Raw genomic sequence first — 20,233 nt, forward strand, 5'->3', positions numbered from 1 at the left:
TTAAATAACATTTTTGAAAAATAAACACAAAAATAATTTATCTCCGGCCTCCGGGTCAAAATGACCCGAACACAACATGAGGGTTAAATACTGAGTAATATTAATTGACAACATGCACTTACTATAGAGTACTATATAGTTAGGGTTAGGATTTGGGTTATTTGAATAAAATTGTGCATAATTTAATGTTATTACCACAGTAAGTACATGTATGTAACAAGGACACTAAAATAATGTGATGCCAAATTTTGTATAACATTAAAAATGTTTAGTAGAATAAACTTAAACTTATATAACTCATTTTTTGAAGTGCTAAAGTGAACAACCTTACGTCTGCATTCCAAAGCATTCATTATATACAACCATTCAAGTCTGAATAGTGCATTTCTACGTCTATTCTCAAAAAGGGGGGTGACAGTTAACAGGTTAATCTGCTTTTTCTCTCCTTGTGTTATAGTGGGAAGAAATCGGAGAGGTGGACGAGAACTATGCACCCATCCACACGTACCAGGTGTGTAAGGTGATGGAGCACAACCAGAACAACTGGTTGCAGACCAACTGGATTATTACCCAAGGTGCCCAGCGAGTGTTCGTGGAGCTCAAGTTCACTCTACGGGACTGCAACAGTCTTCCCGGAGGTCTGGGCACGTGCAAGGAGACGTTCAATGTCTACTATTACGAAGCCAACGACGATGAGAGAAGGAATATTCGGGAAAGCCAATACTCGAAGATCGACACCATCGCGGCCGACGAGAGCTTCACAGAGCTTGACCTCGGAGACAGGGTCATGAAACTGAACACCGAAGTTAGGGATGTGGGTCCGTTGACCAAGAAAGGCTTCTACCTGGCTTTCCAAGACCTGGGCGCGTGTATCGCGCTCGTTTCCGTCCGGGTCTTCTACAAAAAGTGTCCTTTTGTTGTCAGGAATTTGGCCCTCTTCCCGGATACTGTAACCGGGGCAGATTCCTCACAGCTTCTGGAGGTGTCAGGGACCTGCGTCAACAACTCGGTGGCTGATGAACTTCCCAGAATGCATTGCAGTGCGGAGGGGGAGTGGCTGGTGCCCATTGGGAGGTGCATGTGCCAGGCGGGCCATGAGGAAGTTAATGGCTCCTGTCAAGGTTGGTGAACATCTTCATTATTATGCAAATGTGAGTGCTGCCGATGCCACACGTGTGTAACATATTCCCCTTGAACTGCGTCTCTGAATGTCACAGACGATGATGAGAACCTGAACTCTTTGTGTGGCGTGGGTAGACTGTGACATTCATTTCACAATCTAGTGATTTTACGGTTTTAATTTCTCATGTATTATGCCAGGCGGAGTTTATATTTAAGATGTTCATAATGGTAGCGTGTGTATTTAAGATACTGCTGGTATTTAAGATACTTTCTCAGAATGGTTTGAAGGATTTACGTGACTCAGTGGTGAGAGGCGGCGTTAATCATGCAGGAGATGGTAGAAGTGGGTTGGTGGAGAAACAGCTGTCAGAATGTGTAAGAATGACAGGCAAATGATTCACAATATGAACAAGACAATCAACCTAACTTGATAGTAGCCCACTTCATGCCAGATACTACTGCATTACTGTACTTATAGTAATGCAACAAACTTGAGACAATCTAGTTTGAAAGTTTTGTGAAGTTTGAGCAAAATCTTCGTGCCTCACAAATATGAACTTTTCAAAGGAAATGTCTTCAAATTTGACAGGAAAGTTTTCTCTCAGATTTGTGTTGGGCTCACTGTGTTCCAGGAAACACCATAATCAAACTGTAATGGATCGGTCTGTATCAGTGTCCTAGAAAACACTTTCTCTCTTTAACTATAGAAATGATTGCCATACGGAAGCTCATCTACTGTACAGTGCTGAGATGTAAATGAAAGAGTGCATTGTTTGGAATGTGGTGTGCTCTAATTTAGGCATAATTATTGAATATAAACGGCTAATAAATAGCATAAAATGAATGAATAAAAAAAAAGTTATACTTGGAGAAAAAAGTTACTTTTAAAACAGTAATTAAAAACGCATTAGCAAAATTAAATAAAAGCTGGAACTAGAAATGCAGGGATGTATCAGCCAATAATCGGTATCGGCATTAAAGCTATTATTTTCGCTATCGGCACTATCTCTAAATTTAGAGCAAGCTAACACAACAATAAGGCTTTAACAGTTAAAAAATAGCAGTGTTAATGCAGGCTTTATTTGCCCCTATGAATCACCCGTAGGTTCAAGCCAGGGTTGCCAGATCTGCATTTTTCCCCCTACATCAAACATGTAGCGCCTCGCCTCCTGTCCAATAATCACAAAGAGCTTTGTGCTCTGTTACTTCTATTAAGAAACAAAGTCTCAGCTTTCAAATTCTGTACGTTTTATCATGAAATTCAAACAATAAATGGCGTTTTGACGCTCTTTAATGTGACGTGACAGATCACCGTAACGCCTCAGTTCAAGTCTTTTCTTCCACTTTAATACAAATTATATCTCGAATATCAGAAGGTATGTTGAAAGATACAGTACAACTTACCGAAATCCGTACTGACTGCTTATTTACTGTTAATTATATATGTATGTTTGAATAAATTTACCATGAAGTGTTTATGAAAACTACCTTATGTGTAACTGAGTTGTATACAAACAATTCAGTTTGTATTAGAGTGTAAATATTATATCTGGAGATAAATAGCAGTTGAATATAATAGCTCTGTTGTTAATTTTAACCTCTAATATTAGTGTACCAAATGAGAGGGTTCCTTGTATAGTTTGCAGCATTGCAGATTTTATTTCCAACTATCAGAATCGGCCAATATAATTCTGAATAAAATACATACAACTGAAACATCCCACAATATGAATGCAAATTTAATTAAATACAGAAATTTGATAATTAATCATCCACAGATGCATTATGAAATAAATGATGTTTTATTGAAGTTCTGGAGGAGTACTATCCAATCGGCACGAGAGGAGGCTTATATATAGAACCGACTTACCTCTGTTTTGCTACAATTTTCCAGCATTTGGCCCCACCCTAAGTTCCCAACATGCCCGAATTCAAGCTCCTCCCGTTTTTAAATTTCAGTATTGACTTGGTACCGAAGTCTGTAATTTTGACAACACTACACCTAACACCGCCCCTGAGCTCCCAGCTTCATCTAGAAGGCGTTAGCCCTTCCTGTCGGGTCACTGCACTTCAAAACACAGAGGCCTACCCTTGCCCCCTCCATATTCCTCCGCGTCTTTCTCCACTCAGTCACTCCGACAGAGAAATGGACATTTTAAAGTTTTGTCGATCCTTCTCCTAAAACCAACCGGAGTGAGTCCCAAGCTCAGCCTTCCTCCAGTGTTCCGTCCCAGCCAGCTTCCACCTCTCTGTTTAAGGCTTGATCGTCATACACATAAGGTAAAATCAGAATACAAATACTTTCAAATGCAGATACTGACTTAGCCTCCCACCCAGTGAATCAAATCTCTAAATTGACTCCGGCGAATTATTCTCAAGAACACAGCTTAAAATCTTTCTCGTGTTCAGTCCTGGGCTGAATTTTGCATCGCTTTCGGTCCCTACACTGAAATAGTTTGCTCAGCGTTCCCCCATAGACGGTACGAATTAAACAATGATCACGTGGGCTTGAGAAACCAACAAATTAGTATACTATTTAAACCCCTTTTTTTTCCGAATACTCGCGGGCTTACCCATCCAATGCTGTGCGCTGCAGGCTCCCATCGGACGCAAAGTAAACCCTCCCAGTCAAGTGGCCTAGCTCCTTCTCATTAACACCAATTCGTCAATTCACAGCCCAATTTTGGGCTTTTCTTTGTCAATCCGTCTCCCGTTGGCTGTCCAGTGCTTATTTGCTTTTATGGGGGGAGTACTCTGGGTGAGGGCCAAATTCTGATCTCAGAGCCCTCTCCTCGGACAGCACGCCAAATACACATATTTTATACTATATCTGATTGTATGTAAGTGTGAACTTGTGAAATTATGTTTTATTAACAAAGTTTGGGGGGAGTATGTTCAGATAATCCACCCAAACAGCACGTGAGGAGGCTTATAGAGCCGACTTACCTCTGTTTCACGACAGTTTTCTAGCATCCCTCCTCCACCCCAACTCCTCACTCTCGATTATTCCTATCCCAGCCAGGGATTTGGGGGGGTTGTTCTGGGTTCGGGCCAGATTCTGAGCTCGGACACCATGCCAAATATGCATATGTTATACTATATCTGATTATATGTAAGTGTGAACTTGTGAAACTGGAGTCTTGTTTAGTTGAGCCAAGTGGCCTCATTATTAGCCTATAACTGTCAATGGGTTTTTCAATGGCTCATGCCAATATCTTTACAGAAGAGTGGCTAATAAGTTATAATAATACCTGTTTGAGTTAAAAAATGAACAATAACAAGTAAAATGTTCATAACATTTCTACATGACTACATGGTCTTTCACTACTAGCAGTCATTGTTTCTCTCTCTTTAGTAGCAGTTCTTCTAAATTGTTTAGATTCTGTGCAAAACAATTCATGTTGCTTTCAAATATTGTGTTCTTCTTAATGCTTTCACCTTTCTGTTGGTACTTTGATGAATATATGCAGTATTCTGACTTTGGTTTCTGTAGCAACTGCAGTCAGTCTTTGATCGTCAACAGTATTAACATTTAAATTGATTCATCTGTTAGCATGCTAAGTTGCAGGACGATGAAAGTACTGTTGATTTTCATTCCCTGTGAACCACGCTTCTTGAGATTGCAGAAGATGAAGTGCGGTTTTCTATGTAGTTTAAGTCTTAGTTATGATGGCTTTACCCAACCCCCCCATCCACACCACCGGAGCCCAGAGGATATAATGATGGCTCGGATGGAAAAGACGGGAAGTGATAGAGGGATCCACGCTCCAGTGCTGGAAGAGGGCAGTGTGTCCTGTGAATGAAACGGCTCCTTCATCCTCTTCCTCCTCTCTTCAGATTGCTTCCTTTGTCTGCTGCCAGAGTTGGCGCTTTGCGATAAGGATTCTTTTTGAGCGCAGTGTGATATTTCTGTGCGAATTCATTTCCATTGAGCTGTCCCGAGGGAATGTCCGGTGCTTCTGCTATGTAAGCTTTAGAGGGAGTTGGTTTGTGCAGTCGGCCAGGTTGCCAAGCAGACCGGGCGACAAAGTGTCGGAAACGCTTTCAATGCTTTTGTCTGGGAGGACGGGCTGCAATTCAGTGGGCAAAATGGTACAATGAGTATTTGGAGCTGTGGGTGTGGGTGTGCAGTGGTGTTCCTATTCAGATGTTTTGTGCAAGCAATTATAAAATTAATGTAAACATGACAGTCACCTGAGATAAAGCGGGAAAGGGGTTGTCTGGCTCTTTAGGGAGACAGTCTGAATACATTCAGTTCGTCAAATAAACAAGGACATTTTATCAGAGTAGAAAAGAAATAATGCAGAGGTTAATGGCTTAGAGGAGAATTTGCTCCTCTTGCAATTAGATTAGAATAGAAGAATAGAATAGAAAGTAATAGAAGAGAATAGAATAGAAGAGAATATAATAGATAATCTGAGCTGAACTGTGAAAGATTGTAGTAGGCCTATATAATTTTGTGCAATTACCCAGCAGGAAAGGCCTTAAAGTCGGCATGAAATGGAAGTTGCGCTAGTCTTTCATTCCCTATTGTGACGTATATCTGAGTGAAATGGCTTCTGGAACTAGATCAAATGTAGTGCAGGGTTTGATTTTTTCTTTTCTTTTCTTTTCTTTTTTTTCTGTGGGGAATTAATTGGATGATTGTGGTTTGCTATTGGTGGATCTCATGTGATTGACAGGTTGCTCCGCCCTCATCATCAGAGAAGAGAACAGATGAGCTGCAAGAGGGAGGGTACGTTATTCTGATTAAAGATTACGAGGCACATTAATTACAAAAAATAAATAATGATGTGCAATATACCATAGAAAAACAAGAATTTTCCATTTTGATTTCATGGCGACTTTAAGGCCTATTCATGAAATGAAAACGCTAACTGTAATGATAACCACACCAAAGAATGATGATGTTATTTTTATTATAAAATGTGTGCCGTGAGCATAATTGCAGATTTAAATGTAAGTAGGATTGTGGTTGTCAGTGTTCATCAGCTAAAAAAAACAGCTCTGAAATTATTTTAATTATATATTTACTCTATTTATATTTTGTAATCTTTTTTTTTTCTTTTTTTTTCTTTTCTTAATACTTTCTTTTTCTTTGTGATTCTTCATTTTTGTTTGGAATTACGTGTGGCATGAATTTGACTCCATAAAAGTACATCATCTCCATTGTGTTACATCCAGATTTTATTCCAGTAGTTTCTGATGAATATATCAGATACCAAGATGGCCAACAACCTATTTAGCCTAAATAAAGAGTTTTGATGTAATGTTATACTAGCATTTCCTAATCATTAAAATCAGCTTTTTCGATGTACCCATATCATACATGGTTGAGCTGGGAATTCATGTAATTTGCACTAAAATGACATGCCAGTTCACATCTTATATAAATGAACAGTGGTGAACATAGCAAGCTAATTGTCAGAGACTGTCCTGCTAGGCCTGTGGAGGTGTGAGTGAGGGAGAAAAACACTGAGAAAGATGGACTGGATGGAATGGCGTCCGGCCCTCTGTGGAATTCATTCGGGCTCTCCGGGCCGGAAGCTTTCAGAAAGAGCTGGATCTCCAATGGTCTCCCTCTATTTTCATTCTTGTCAGTCGTTACTGCTGCAAATGTCAAACTCGATCCGGTCACTCGCTACATGCCAAGGGATTGAGCTATACTGTGGAAATGTACCAAAGACAAAGATATTTTGGAGAGGACATCATGCTAACAGCATCGGGAGACAAGCACTGGCTGGGTTATAGTGAAATGTGGAGGATGTAATTTCGACTGTTGTCTGGCAATATCAAACCTATTGTTACAGATTAATAAGTTACAGATTTTTAAAGGAAAAGCTCATCCAAAAATGTGTCATCATTTATTCATCCTCATATCTTTATTTTTGTGACACAGAGTATAGTACATTAAAACATATAGTACATAAATAATAGTATTGCTGTTATGTTATTTAGATTGCAATTTAGGGCTGTACAATATCATAAATAATCTACCATTGCAATATTTTATTATTCAATATATATTGCGTTAAAAAAAACAAATACAAACAATAAATAGCATTTTTAACCAGACTTGAAAAGAAAAAAAAAAAAATATATATATATATATATATATATATATATAATAATACTAAAATATTAGTTGTGATTTTTTTGGATAGTGTTTCTGAATTAAAATAGTAATAAATAAATAAACTTTTTACTCTGAATACTTTTCAGTGCAAACACTCATTTTAGGGGTGAATAGTAACATGGTGAAAATTTGTTTTCTGTATTGCTATAAAATAATAATAATATTTATTATGATGATTTGTTTATTATTATTAAATTATATATCACAATTTAGATTTTATTTCGATATATCATGTTTTTGTGTACTTTAGCCTAGAAGCCATAGTCAGTGTAAGCTGTGTAAGTGAATGTTCTGCAGTGTAGATATTCTTCAAAATATATTCTAAAGAAACCCAGAGAGTATACTGTAGCATAGGAGTGTCACAGCGTGGACGAAAATAAAGGCTGGATCTAGTCGCAACAGTTGATTTGAATGAAAACAAACTATAATAATACTCTCCGAATATCAAAATACAAAACCTTGGCAAACAGGACAACCATTTAACTTAGACTAGATCAGACAAAGAACACTACAAAGACAGGGCTATATATACAAATGCAGATCAGTGAAAGGAAATGAGCAACAGGTGCAGTGCATTAATCAAACAGTGAGTAACCATGGTAACATGTACTAACACGGGAAACAGAATAGGAAACCAAACAAGAATACTCAGACCCAAAGTGACAAGTAGTAGACTGGGTTTTTTTGGGCCTTTTTGGAGCTTGACAGCTTCTGGTCACTGTACGTATAGACCTTTTGTGCCAGAGAAACAAGAGCGCAGCCATCTTTAGCATTTTGTGTTTGAACTTCTGTTATTGCAGTAGCTCTGTATATTTCTATGGCATCACTGTTGAAAAGTAATTATCTGGCAAGTCGATTTAATTTTCGTAGAGTTAATGAAAGTCATCATGAGCATTGTAATGTTTGAAGCGGATGTCATAACAAATGCCAGAAGATTTTAAAACTAGCGGTTCATTCATAAATCCATAAGATCTTCCCTTCATACTGTGGAAATACAAACCGTAAGACAGAACACAACGAGCGCAGAGCTGAAAAGGGACGGGGCTACACAAGGTCTACGTGTTTTTGATGAATGGAGAAGAACAGCATGAACATATTTTGTCTTCCGTGGAAGAAAGAAAGTCATACAGGTTTGCAATGACATCAGGGAGAGTAAATCAGAACCGAATTTTCTATTTTGGCTGAATTATTCTTGATATTTGTCATATGAACTGACACTTTCACAATCTTCTGTGGCATGTAATATAATACAAGTTATAGAAACCAAATTAGTGATTGATTTCTTTGAACGCACTGTTCATAAACGGCTCCACTACTTTAGTAGGATGGGTATTTTATAGTGATCGACTACATTTTTCCTGTGCCGTCAGTATGAGGATTTAATAGGGTTTTTTATGGGCTCATTTGTGAGCCGTTATACCTGTGATTTCACCCACCGGTGAAGACTGCGGTGCGCTCTGAAAAGCGACACGTTGGATATTCTTCAGAGTCAGGAAATGACAGCTTCATCCTGAGACTCTTCTTCTCACCCCGTCTGGGGGCCCTGCTGGGAAAAGACCAGCTACACACACACACACACACACACACACAATTACACAGCTAGAGCCGTCCACACTCGCTGCTGTGTGTGAAGCCGCACCAGGTTGTCTTTAATTCTGCATTTCCTCCCGCACTCCGTGTGAGGTTTATACCTTTCTACAGTTACTTCACAATCTCAATGTGATTTGACATCGGGTTTCACAGTTGCAGGTGCTTTATAGGCCAGACGCGTCTAACATGTCCATAGCTTGATTTGTTATTTGTGGATGCCAGTTATGTGCGGGATAACAGTTTCTGATGTGATTATGTGTGGGTGAACATTGAACATTGATCTGAGAACACTGAAGTGTTGTTCTTGAGCAAACTAGGTCTGCATTGACACTGAAGAAATGCAAGGTCTTTGGAGGTTATTTTGGAGTTGCAGTCAAATGCAAATCAAGCACAGGTTTTGCCTTATTCAAATACACTGAGAAGCTTTTGTTGTTTAATTGTTTCAATGACTTTTGTTAATTTTTTTGTCAGTAACATCAACAGAATCTAGAATCAACAGAATCTGCCCGTAAAATTGTAATGATATTTGAAATTAATTTTGATTGCCCAATTTTCATGCAATATGCTCAATTGTTGATATGACATGACATTTAAAAATGTGCAAGTGCTTAAACAACATCAGATATGTGATAGATAACGCATGGAATAAACACATCACCAAAAACTGTAAGTATTAGTGTTAGCTATACCAATGAATTTTGTGCCAATGCAAAAAAATACATAATAATTTTCAAAGTTGATATAGTTGCTATTCTAACTGTGCATTATTATATTGTATAAGTAGTTTCTCTTTATTATTTGTATTTAGCATTGTTTTTTTCCTGCTGTACTTGATCACACTAGACCTGTGAACCATTATTTTGGGGTGGCAACCCACCAATTGAGAATAACTGAATTAGATAAAATTACAGAAATGTTCCAATTATGTATAATTATGTCCAATTTTTGTCCCTATTATATTCCCTGTGAACACCTGCACACGATTCCTTTATTCCTTTTTACAAGCAGCACGCTAAATTTCGGGAATGCTAATCACTGCTTTTTTTCAGGGATTTGATCAAAACAGAAAGATGAAAACCTGAATCGAAAGCTCCTCAAATCATTCAAATGTTGATAAAACATTGACATTTTTGCTTTGACTGGATGATTGGGGAGCTTTCGATTCAGGTTTTCATCCAAAAAAATACATTATGTAAAATGATAATTAACTAAGTCAATTTGCATAATCATTCTGCTGCATTTCATTCGAGTCAGATTTGTAATATTCCCACTTATACCTTTCAGAAGATGACATTGGAACAAAAGCTAGCTTTGCCATTTTGGTTATCAGATATAAATGTACCTTGTTTTTCACATCTGACTTCTTTTGACTTCTAACACCCATTTCTCAGTGAAACCTGAGATTCCCACAGTTTCTACATTGGAAGTCTAACATCAAGTGTTGTTTCTTTGTTGTCATTTTTCAAGTACGAAGATGTAAATTCTGGATGTCTGTGTTTAATGTAATGCAGCATTAACCTTCAGACTGGTTATTTATGCCGTATAATTTTGCGTAGATAATATCAGGATTTAAGCTTAATTTGCTCCATTTCCACTTATTTTGCACCAAATATGGAGAAAATCTAATTGATTATTCACAATGTGAATAGTCCAGCATTACATCCCTTCTAAGCTCTTTTCATATCTCACAATGAATGACAAAACCCAACAATGACAATTTTGATGCGTTTTCAGGCCTGCGTATACCGGGCATCAGCTAGAGATGACATGCTGTGGGTATTAGCAGACGTCCAACTAGATGTCATTGACATAATGGAATTTAGATAGCAGATTTGCTATGCTATAAATCAACTTCAATCCGCCCCGCTATTCAAACAGAGCACTGAGGAAAAATACACAAGTTTGGCCTCAACAATAGCCGAGCACAAAGACCAACACTAGACGCTGCCAATCAAATGTTTGCATATTGGCATTTGAATGTATTCGTTTAAAGTCACGTTTACTCACAGGGCGTTAAACATAGGAAAGGGATGTTTATCGGTGTGAGTCGATAGCCATCTGGGGTGCCATTGTTACAATTTATTTTGCGGTCTGTTTCTGTTTTAAAATGCATTCTTGGAAAAGCAAGTTTATGTTTTCTCATTGTTTTTTGTTTGACGGATTAATTTTTTTCCCCTGTCTGTTCTAAATAATAATGTACCATAGATTTCAGCTAGAGATTGAAATCTTAAAGGCCCTCTGAAATCAAAATTATTTTAGTGTGAATATGTTAGCCTTAAGGTTATGAATAAGCTGGTGTGTTCCAAAACAATGACACAATTCACATTTAGGAGATATAAGCATTAACTTACAGTCTCTCACTTCCGCTAAAATAGATCAGGGATTTTTATGACATCACCGTGGACTTCTCATCACATCTTCTGTCCAATCAAATGCTCTCTGGAATCTAAAGCTCCGCCCCCTTTGCTAACACCACCCGGCCAAAGCGACCATTGACACGTTACGGAGCAACATGGGCTGGAGATGTGTGTTCGGTTGCTCAAACGCTCAAATTTCATTTCATTTTCCAACTGTACGTCCGCTAAGAAAAAAAATAGCTAGAATTTATCCAAACCTCTACTATTGAATCCAGCGTATCATCAGCGCTCGGATTCGCTTCCATGGTGCTGTCAAGTACGACTTGCAGTCTGTGAGGTAAACTAAACGCTATTTGGCTATTTGAAAAGGGGGAGGAGCCATTCAATATGTCCCGCCTTAGCTTCCTGTTTCAGTGGAAATGACGTCAACACATCATACAAAGCTGCGCGTTATAAGGCGCTTCAGTGGGGCTTTAAGGAATTTAGTGATTTTCACATTCTCACATTCCAGTTAGGCCTAATTAGTCAATAAATGTTCTGATCAATTCAGTGAGTGAGTTTTTAGATTGATTCACCAAAAATAACAAGCTTACAATATTTATTCATTCATGAGTTAGGCTACACTTTTTTTGATAGTAGCCTAGTAAATGTATTTATTTATTTTCTGATGCCTACGTTTATCTAATGCCTACCTCGTGGTGATTCGTAAACCACAATTAGCGTCGGGACGCAATAATCGAGTTTTGTATCTTGTATAGTGTGTTATAATGGACGACAACAGACTGTGGCGCTTCACTACGCCACGACAGAGAGACTAGCATGTTTAATTTTTTCCGGTCCTCCACGATGGGTTCTGTCACATCTGTGACACTGACCAGTAGGAGCACAGAAGCTCTTCTGTACACAGTTTTTCAAACATGATGAAACGAGTGAGAGATGCTGGTATTGGTGCTGCTGGGTGGAATTATGCAATGGAGGAAAGGTTCGTTGAGCTACTCTATATCAACAATATGCTTGCCTTTATGATGTTTCCTAAAGGGATGACCACGGCAGAGTGAAAAAAGATAGTGGAGGCACTTCAGAAACTGGGTGAGTGCTGGAATTAGCATTAAGCTAACGCGCCGCTTTGGTAGCCATTGTTTGTTTACACTCTTGTTTCCAGAAGTCAGTCGCTAGTTCCGGATTCTCGATGACATCACGCATGTCGTTAAAGATGGCAAGTGATGATTGGTTGGGCAGCAATGTGTAGTCTGACATGTTTTTTGTCAATGACATGACAAGAATTTTAGGAGTCAAAATATCATAGTCTGACACAGTGATTATCATAACAGACAAAAATATTGTGTAGTCTGAACCCGGCTGAAGATGTTTATTTATTGTCTCATTATTTTGCGTTGCCCAGTCTTTCCCACAAACATTCGCATTCAATTCATTTTGAAGTTACACATCAACTAAAATTAAATTTTGTTTGTGGTGATACTGTAGATTCAGTAGCATTTAGAAGCAGTGTCACTGAATTGTAATGGAAATCAGTTGTTTCCAGTATTTAAAAAAGAAGGTTTTTGGTTTATCCTTGTGCTGAATGGTTTATCCTTGTGAAAAAAGGGACACTTGTGTTAAATGTGCACGTGTAGTGTACTTCAAATCTTATAAGCAAAACTGCACTTTAATATTATTTGGGCATTAATATTATACAGGCAATTTAATATTAATGATACAGGCAACTTAAGTGCACTTAAAAGATTACACTTTCATGATGATTCTTAACACACTTTTAAAAAGTGCACTTTGTAATGATGTCAAATTAAAAGTTTTACTTTAAAGTGCATTTTTAAACATTGTTTTGTAGCGCTTTAAAGAAGTACACTTACTTTGATGGCATTAGACGTAATTATGAAATTGCAAACAATATAAAGACGCACTTACTGTATAGTTGACCCAAAAGTGACGCATCTTTCAAAAAAAGATATTTTGAAGAATGTCAGTGACCAGAAGGTGGGGAAAAATACTACAGAAGTCAATGGGGTCCATCAACTATCTGGTTACCCACATTCTTCAAGATATCTTCTTTTGTGTTCAACAAAAGAAAGAAACTCCTACAGGTTTGGACATCATCAGTAAATGATAGAAATTTGCATCGTTGAGTGAACTATCCCTTTAAGTCCTGCTTAAGTGGTCAAAATCATTCTAAAGCTCAGCTAATTGCACTTAATATACATTTTAACTAGTACATTTGCATTTAATTACAATTAAGTTTATGAAAGCATTGCATTCAGTTTGCACTTTGCACTGTAATTAGACTCTCTTTATAGTCCGCTAACGTGTACTTCATTTTCACAAGGGTAGTGATGCATTCTGTTGTGTTATAAAAAGAATAATTGAGCACATACAATTAAGCAACAGATAATCCATTCTAACATTTAGCTCAATTCGCCCTTTATTAAATGCATGTCAAACACTCAACTTCCTGTTGTAATTAGCATCAAATCTATTTGTCAGGGCATTTATCAACTGCTTTCATCAGAATGTTCTCCAACCAATTAGCTTTCGTTAACTTGCTCTGGCTTGCATCTTACAGTGAGCATCATGGCTTCAATTATAGGACATGTCTGCTATCAAAGCTAGTTTGGAACGTTTTTTTTCTTTCTCTCTGGTATATAAAGCCTTATTAATCAACACTTCTTGTCTCAAAATGTCTTTCTTTTAACGGCGCTTATACTGAGATCCTTGCCGGCTCGTTAATTGCCAGGCGCACTACTGTTTGCTGCATATTAATTACCTATTAGCCTTTTGCGGAACGCATTACGACTTTGGATGGACTCCCTGCCACTGTGAGCAGCGATGATCCCTGCATTATCAATGAGACACTGCAGTCAAGCATGCTGGAATCAAATCGCATTTGAGACGCAGCCAGGCCAAAGTGCACTGGAGTGATTTAGGAATTTCATGGCCACCGTTTTGCTTGGACGGGTTGTGAGATAATATTTAGCATCTGTCATTGTTTGGTGGGTGTTTGTTTGGGCTAGATGTGGTGCGGTGTTGTAGGATTCTGGGTAATGTGAATGTTTGGAGGGGGTTAGCAGCTGTAGGGATTATGTAATGAAGCGGATCTCAATCGGCTTGGGATGGCGTGATATATTTTGCTGTATACATTGAGGGTTGATGTTTTTGAGAAAGAATGCACTGAGGAATAATGCTCAATATGAGAGGAATGTGCATTACAAAAAGTGTAGCTCCAGCAACTGTACAATATCATTGGTTCAATGATATATTCCACTTAAAAGTTTATTTAACATTTAATATTGCTTATTTGCTGTGATTGAGTCATATTCCAATTAAATTTCACAGGAAAAATGTAACTAGTTTACCAGGTGGCTTTTTCATATGAATTTGTACACTGTAAAAAAGTGATCAGTTGACTTAACTTAATTTTTTTTTAGGAAACCCGTTAAATATTAAGTAAATAAACTTCATGCTTAATCGAAAAAATTAAGTAATGTGAAATTGTCAAGTTCACATAACTTATTTTTTCAAATTTTTTTTTTCAATTAAGCATTACGTTTATTTACTTAATAATTTTAAGGCAACAGGTTTACTACATTTTTGTTAAGTAAGTGAACTGAACACATTTTACAGTGTACGAAAATGTATGATTTTCAGAAAAAAAGTAAGCTGGGTGTAAACAGATTGTACAAAAATTTGAAAAATTTGAATAATGCACCAATTAGCCAAAACGTAAAACAGTTATAATTGCCATGAGAGTGAGTTGCATATTCCATGTTCATGAAAATTACTTGGTTAAAACATTTCAGCCCAGTTAATACGTGAACAAATGGCAACAATGAAGCCATTTTTCTAGTTTCACCGGTAAAACACAGATTTGCTGTGACATATTTCACTCTCTTGAAATAGAGAGTGAAAAAGAGACATGGAGGTGATGATTGAGTTACCACCCAGCTGAAGAGCGATAAGAGCGTGCGCGTGTGTGTGTGTGTGTGTGTGTGTGTGTGTGCGTGCGTGTGTGCGTGCGTGTGTGTGTGTGTGTGCGTGCGTGTGTGTCAGAATTGAAAGAGCCTGGTGACAGTGATGAATCGAGCTTGTGAGCAGGTCTAACAAAAGACTAAGCCATTGAGAGGTGATAAACAGGACGGCTGACTATCGTGTGTGTGTGTGTGTGTGTATATGATACGTGAGGACACAAATTTGTATAATGACATGATTATTACACTGGTATTACAATGTAAAGGGGTTTATGTGGACATTTCCTGTGTCCTCATAATTAAAATGGCTTTTAATAAATGTTTTATTAAGTTTTGTGTGATGGGTAGGTTTAGGGGTAGGGTTAGTGTTAGTGGTGCAACGGATCATCATTGATCCGTGATCCGTTCGGATCAATATCTTCGGTTCGGCACTCACGTGATCCGCGGATTGATTTATGAAAAAAAATTTGTGCGCATGTTCAGTCCACACACAGAGTGGTCATGGCGAGCGTTATGAATCGCAGAGAGCGTGACGCCTCATTCGCGCCGCAAAACCTCCAGACGTGCGTAAACGCGTCTTTACATTGACTTCACATTGAAATCACTCGCGCCAGACGCTCTATTCGCGTTTGGTGTGAACGCAGCATGGGTGACGGCGAGAGAGAGAGAGAGAGAGAAAGAGTGCCTGCGAGTGCGAGCGAGCAAGGTAATACGTTGTCAAATATGTTTAAACTTAAATGAACTACATATACAAGTAGTTATGTCTCTTTGTATTAATTTGTCCTGTTATTGACATAGGCCTAATGCACGTCATTGACAAAATGCGCAACCAGATGTTCGAATAATTCGAATATGTGTTTTTTAGAGGGAATATTCGAACGTCATTTTTGAGCAATTTTGACAGCCCTATATGACAGTGGAAACACATAAAGCATTGGTCCATGTTTAAAGGAAGGACATGCCTTTTTATGTTGCACTTTAAGTTGTTTTTCATGAATTATGTTAAAAAGAAGATATTATGCCTTGTGCACTTTAAGTTGATTTTATATATTTTAATTTAATAATTTAAAAGTGTTAATACATTTTTTTTTTTTTTTTTTGCTGATCCGAAAAATGATCCGATCCGTGACTCTGATCCGAGAAACGATCCGAACCGTGAGTTTTTTGATCCGTTGCACCCCTAGTTAGTGTAGGGGGAGAGAATATACAGTTTGTACAGTTTTAAAATCATTACGCCTATGACATAATGATAGGTGCACCAACGTGTGTGTATATATGTGTGTGTGTGTGTTCACAGGTGCTTGTTGGCTAAAAATCTGTGCCAAGAATCTATTCTCAAAGATATCTGGGTCAATGCTCATCATAAAACATACTCTCAGTGGTCATTCAGTACAGTATCTGATTCTGAACTGTCTGTGTTTTATATTTTAATTAGTGAACATAAATTATTTATTTATTTAATTATTACTTTGTTTTGCATTTTGCATTGATTAATTTCCAATTACTTATTTTAGTGCTTTTTTTTTTGCTGATAGTTATGCTAATTCTATAATTTTTTTGTGAATTAAATCAAGTAAAAAATTATATAAATGAATCAAAACTGAACACTAAATTCTTTTTTAATATAATTAATTTAGATAAAGATAATTTAGTGTTCAGGTTTGATTTATTTATATAATCTTTAACTTGATAAAAAATGTTCTGCCACTTCCAAGGCTGGTAGTTTTTACAAATACGCACATTTACAGACTCATACACTCCTGTTCTGTTTATGTAATATTTTTGTCATGCTTTAGTTGCCAGTGTGTTATCAGCACATGATTGATGACAAACCTTTTTTTTTTTTTTTTTTTTTTTTTTTGGTTAAATGAGAATTAAAATGTGCATGTACGTGTTTGTTTGTGTGTGTGTGTAGCTGTGTATATACCGTATACATACAGTGTGTGTGTGTGTATATATATATATATATATATATATATATATATATATATATATATATATATATATTTATACTGTATATACACAGGTATTATATGTATAAGCCTAACGATAGAAAACTGTGTGAAAACTGCAAATGATAATGCTCATATCATGCCTAGTTATGACCTATTTCATTCTTTTAATTCAGATTTTACATTATCAACCATACAACGTTTCGGTTATCCCGAGTGACATCTGGGAATGCTTTAATTTCTGCTTTGTTATTCTCTCGCTGTTGTTAACAGGCTTGCCATGAATGCTCAAAACAAATCAATAAAGCCATGGTGTGATAAAAATATGATTATATGTTCAGTTTACAAATCAATACAAAGACATCAAAATGCTTTCAGTCCTAGACATCTATGCCAAATCAATAAGTGGAATGAAATCAAAAAAAAAAAAAAAAAGGCCTGTATGATGTAAGATTTCAGTATTGTGTTTCCTGGTCTAATGTTGCCTGACAAGAGAAAAAAAAAAATCTGTCCTGGTAAATCAGTCGGTGACTGACAAAGCCCTGCATGGTTTACAAAGGGAAAAGGTCTTTGGGAAAATAATAAATACATAAAATAAGACTACCAAATCCTTCATTTTGGAGCTATTGGATTATAGCTTGAAGCACTTTAGTAAACAGAATGCATTTTTTCTTCTAATCTTCAAGGAGGCATCTGCACGGCTCATGAAACAATTTCATGAAATATGCATTTTTAGATATTTTTAAATATCAGTTCTGTGCTGGTTTGAGCCCAGCATGTCATAACAGATATATACTTGTCTGGTGACTTCATTATGTAGACAAACTGTTGAATAATCTTGTCGCCTGAGCTGTTCATTTAATAAAGACATGTGTGGCCGATGGACCCGAGTGTAATGCAATCAAAGCTTCCTACAAGCTCCATTAGTGCAGCCCAGCACCAATCCTTTATTTAATCAAAACTTGTTTCGTTTCCATTAACACGGGCTTTTATATCATAATGCTGCATGACATTTGTGGGGATTATGCAGCGTGGAGTTGAGTGAAGTGTGGAAAAATGCATTTTGCCATGTCGTGATCTATATCTGTCAAATTGCCATCTCTTCTAAATGGATCACGGTCAGATGACCAAATGTTTAAATGAAGTAGCTGAATCGACAGGCCGAATGCAATACCCTAGCATCATTGCTCCAGTCTTCAGTGTCACATGATCCTTCAGAAATCATTCTAATATGATGATTTGCCCACCTATGTCCCTACCAAATAGGACCAGTTACATTTGGTGCCGTGACCCGGATGGGAGTGAGGTTTAGGGGGTTGAGTGTAACGGAGGCCAGCTAGTAAGAGCTGTGCGAGTAAACCTCACTCCTTTGGCCTCAAGAGGTGCAACTAGAGACCGCATTCTTTAGTAAACCCGCTTCACATGCCGGAGACGCCGGTTCGAATCCTGCTTGGAGCGGGTCGAATAGGACTGGTTACATCGGCAGGACACAGGTTAATGGTAATTGCAAAGTCACTAAGATGTCTGTTATTAAGGGCCCTATCTTACACGCGGCGCAATGCAGCGCCAGGTGCGACACAAGTGTTTGTTGCTAGTTTCAGCACGACGCAGTTATCATTTTCACGTCCTGCGCCACGTTGTTTAAATAGCAAATGCATTTGCGCCTATTTGTGCTGCTGGTCTGAAAACCAGGTGTGTTCAGGCGCATTGTTGGCGTGTTGCTATTTTGAGGAACTGAAATAGACTCTGCCATTGACCAACTGTAACCTGGTCTAAAGTCAATGGCGCAGTATATATATTTTTTGTTATTTAAAGAGCGTGTTAGTAATATGCGCCTATAGGTGGGTCCACAATGCACGTACACTGCCTATTACACACACAAGGACTCACGCTCCCCCTACAGCTCGGAATAGATATTTGACAACACTGTCATAAAAACTTGTTGGCGACTCTCCACCCTCCCATCTTCTCCCTCTGGTCATGTGCATTTGTTTTCAAAGAAGCCGGCGAACACACAGAGCCATGTCCACTAATGTGTGTATGATACACAGAAGGCTAGCATATAAATGTATGTGTGCAGTGCCATAAAGCAATTCGTTACATCGCGAGACCTGATATTACGCTATATTCCCTGACACTGAGGCTGGCGGCCCGCCGGCCCAAAGTTGCAAGGGTGTTTTTTTCCGCTCACAGACCCTTCGGCTTGTCCCGTAGATGGTCTCGCTTTAACCTTGCGCACGAGCAGATCTGTTTCCTCGCTAGAGAAGCGTTCAGTCTTGCAAATTCCGCCATGTAAATAGCGAATCCGCCATGGCACGACCACAACTGGCATTTAAAGGGAATGGGAGATGAGGTTGGTTTTATGAATTGGTTTATGATATGTTACGCCCAAAACACACCCATTACTAATTAAGAGAATAGGGACAACCCTTTTAGACCATGCGCCGGGAGCGCCGACCATTTTTCCCGTCGTTAAATTAGTAAAAGTGGATCCAGACACGCTCTAAGTGCAATTGCGCTTTAGACCATGCGCTTAGATCGTTAAAATAAGGCCCTTAGAGTCAGATCTAGGTAGCACAGCTCTGAAAGAACTGTAGGGCAAGTATGGTGATTTTAAAGAGATAGTTCACCAAAAAAAATCTAATTCTTCCATTTGCTCACCCTCATTTCATTCCAAACCTTTATGCATATTTCTCCTCTGTGGAACACAATTTTTCACCATATTAACCAAAAACAAGTAATCCATTTAGCTCATGCGAGGGTAGTCTCGTCTAAATGCTGCCAATGGGGCAAAGATGATCTATTTACAGCCTCAGACAGGCGGCTACAGTTGAGCAAATCTTGTCTGGAGGCCATTGGGTTGGCACTGAAAAAGATGGATATGCAAGACGTGCAGAAGAAAAAAGTCATGATATCGTTTTACCGGGCTTTTAGATCAGGCGATTTGGCAACAGATGAAGAGGAAATGATCATTGATAAATATAGGGACAATTTGGCTAAAGAATATTATACCATCCCAATGTATAGATTACAATACGTGCTTCCTTTTCAACAAGACATTGACTGTACCTGTATATTTTTGGTCATTTTATCTAA

At 38.0% G+C, this 20,233-nt stretch overlaps 1 protein-coding gene across 1 annotated transcript in view; it reads left to right on the forward strand.

The window, feature by feature from the left end:
- The first annotated feature begins 376 nt into the window (after positions 1-376).
- epha5 (EPH receptor A5) overlaps positions 377-20,233 on the forward strand; it is a 65,079-nt gene continuing 45,222 nt past the window's right edge. The window contains exon 1 of the mRNA XM_082157654.1: positions 377-1,121. Coding sequence (XP_082013780.1) covers positions 524-1,121 — 598 coding nt within the window. The 5' untranslated portion in view covers positions 377-523. The remainder of the gene's footprint in view (positions 1,122-20,233) is intronic.

This window comes from Leuciscus leuciscus (genome assembly GCF_965113295.1).
Source record: "Leuciscus leuciscus genome assembly, chromosome: 24".
Taxonomy (NCBI): Eukaryota; Metazoa; Chordata; class Actinopteri; order Cypriniformes; family Leuciscidae; genus Leuciscus; species Leuciscus leuciscus.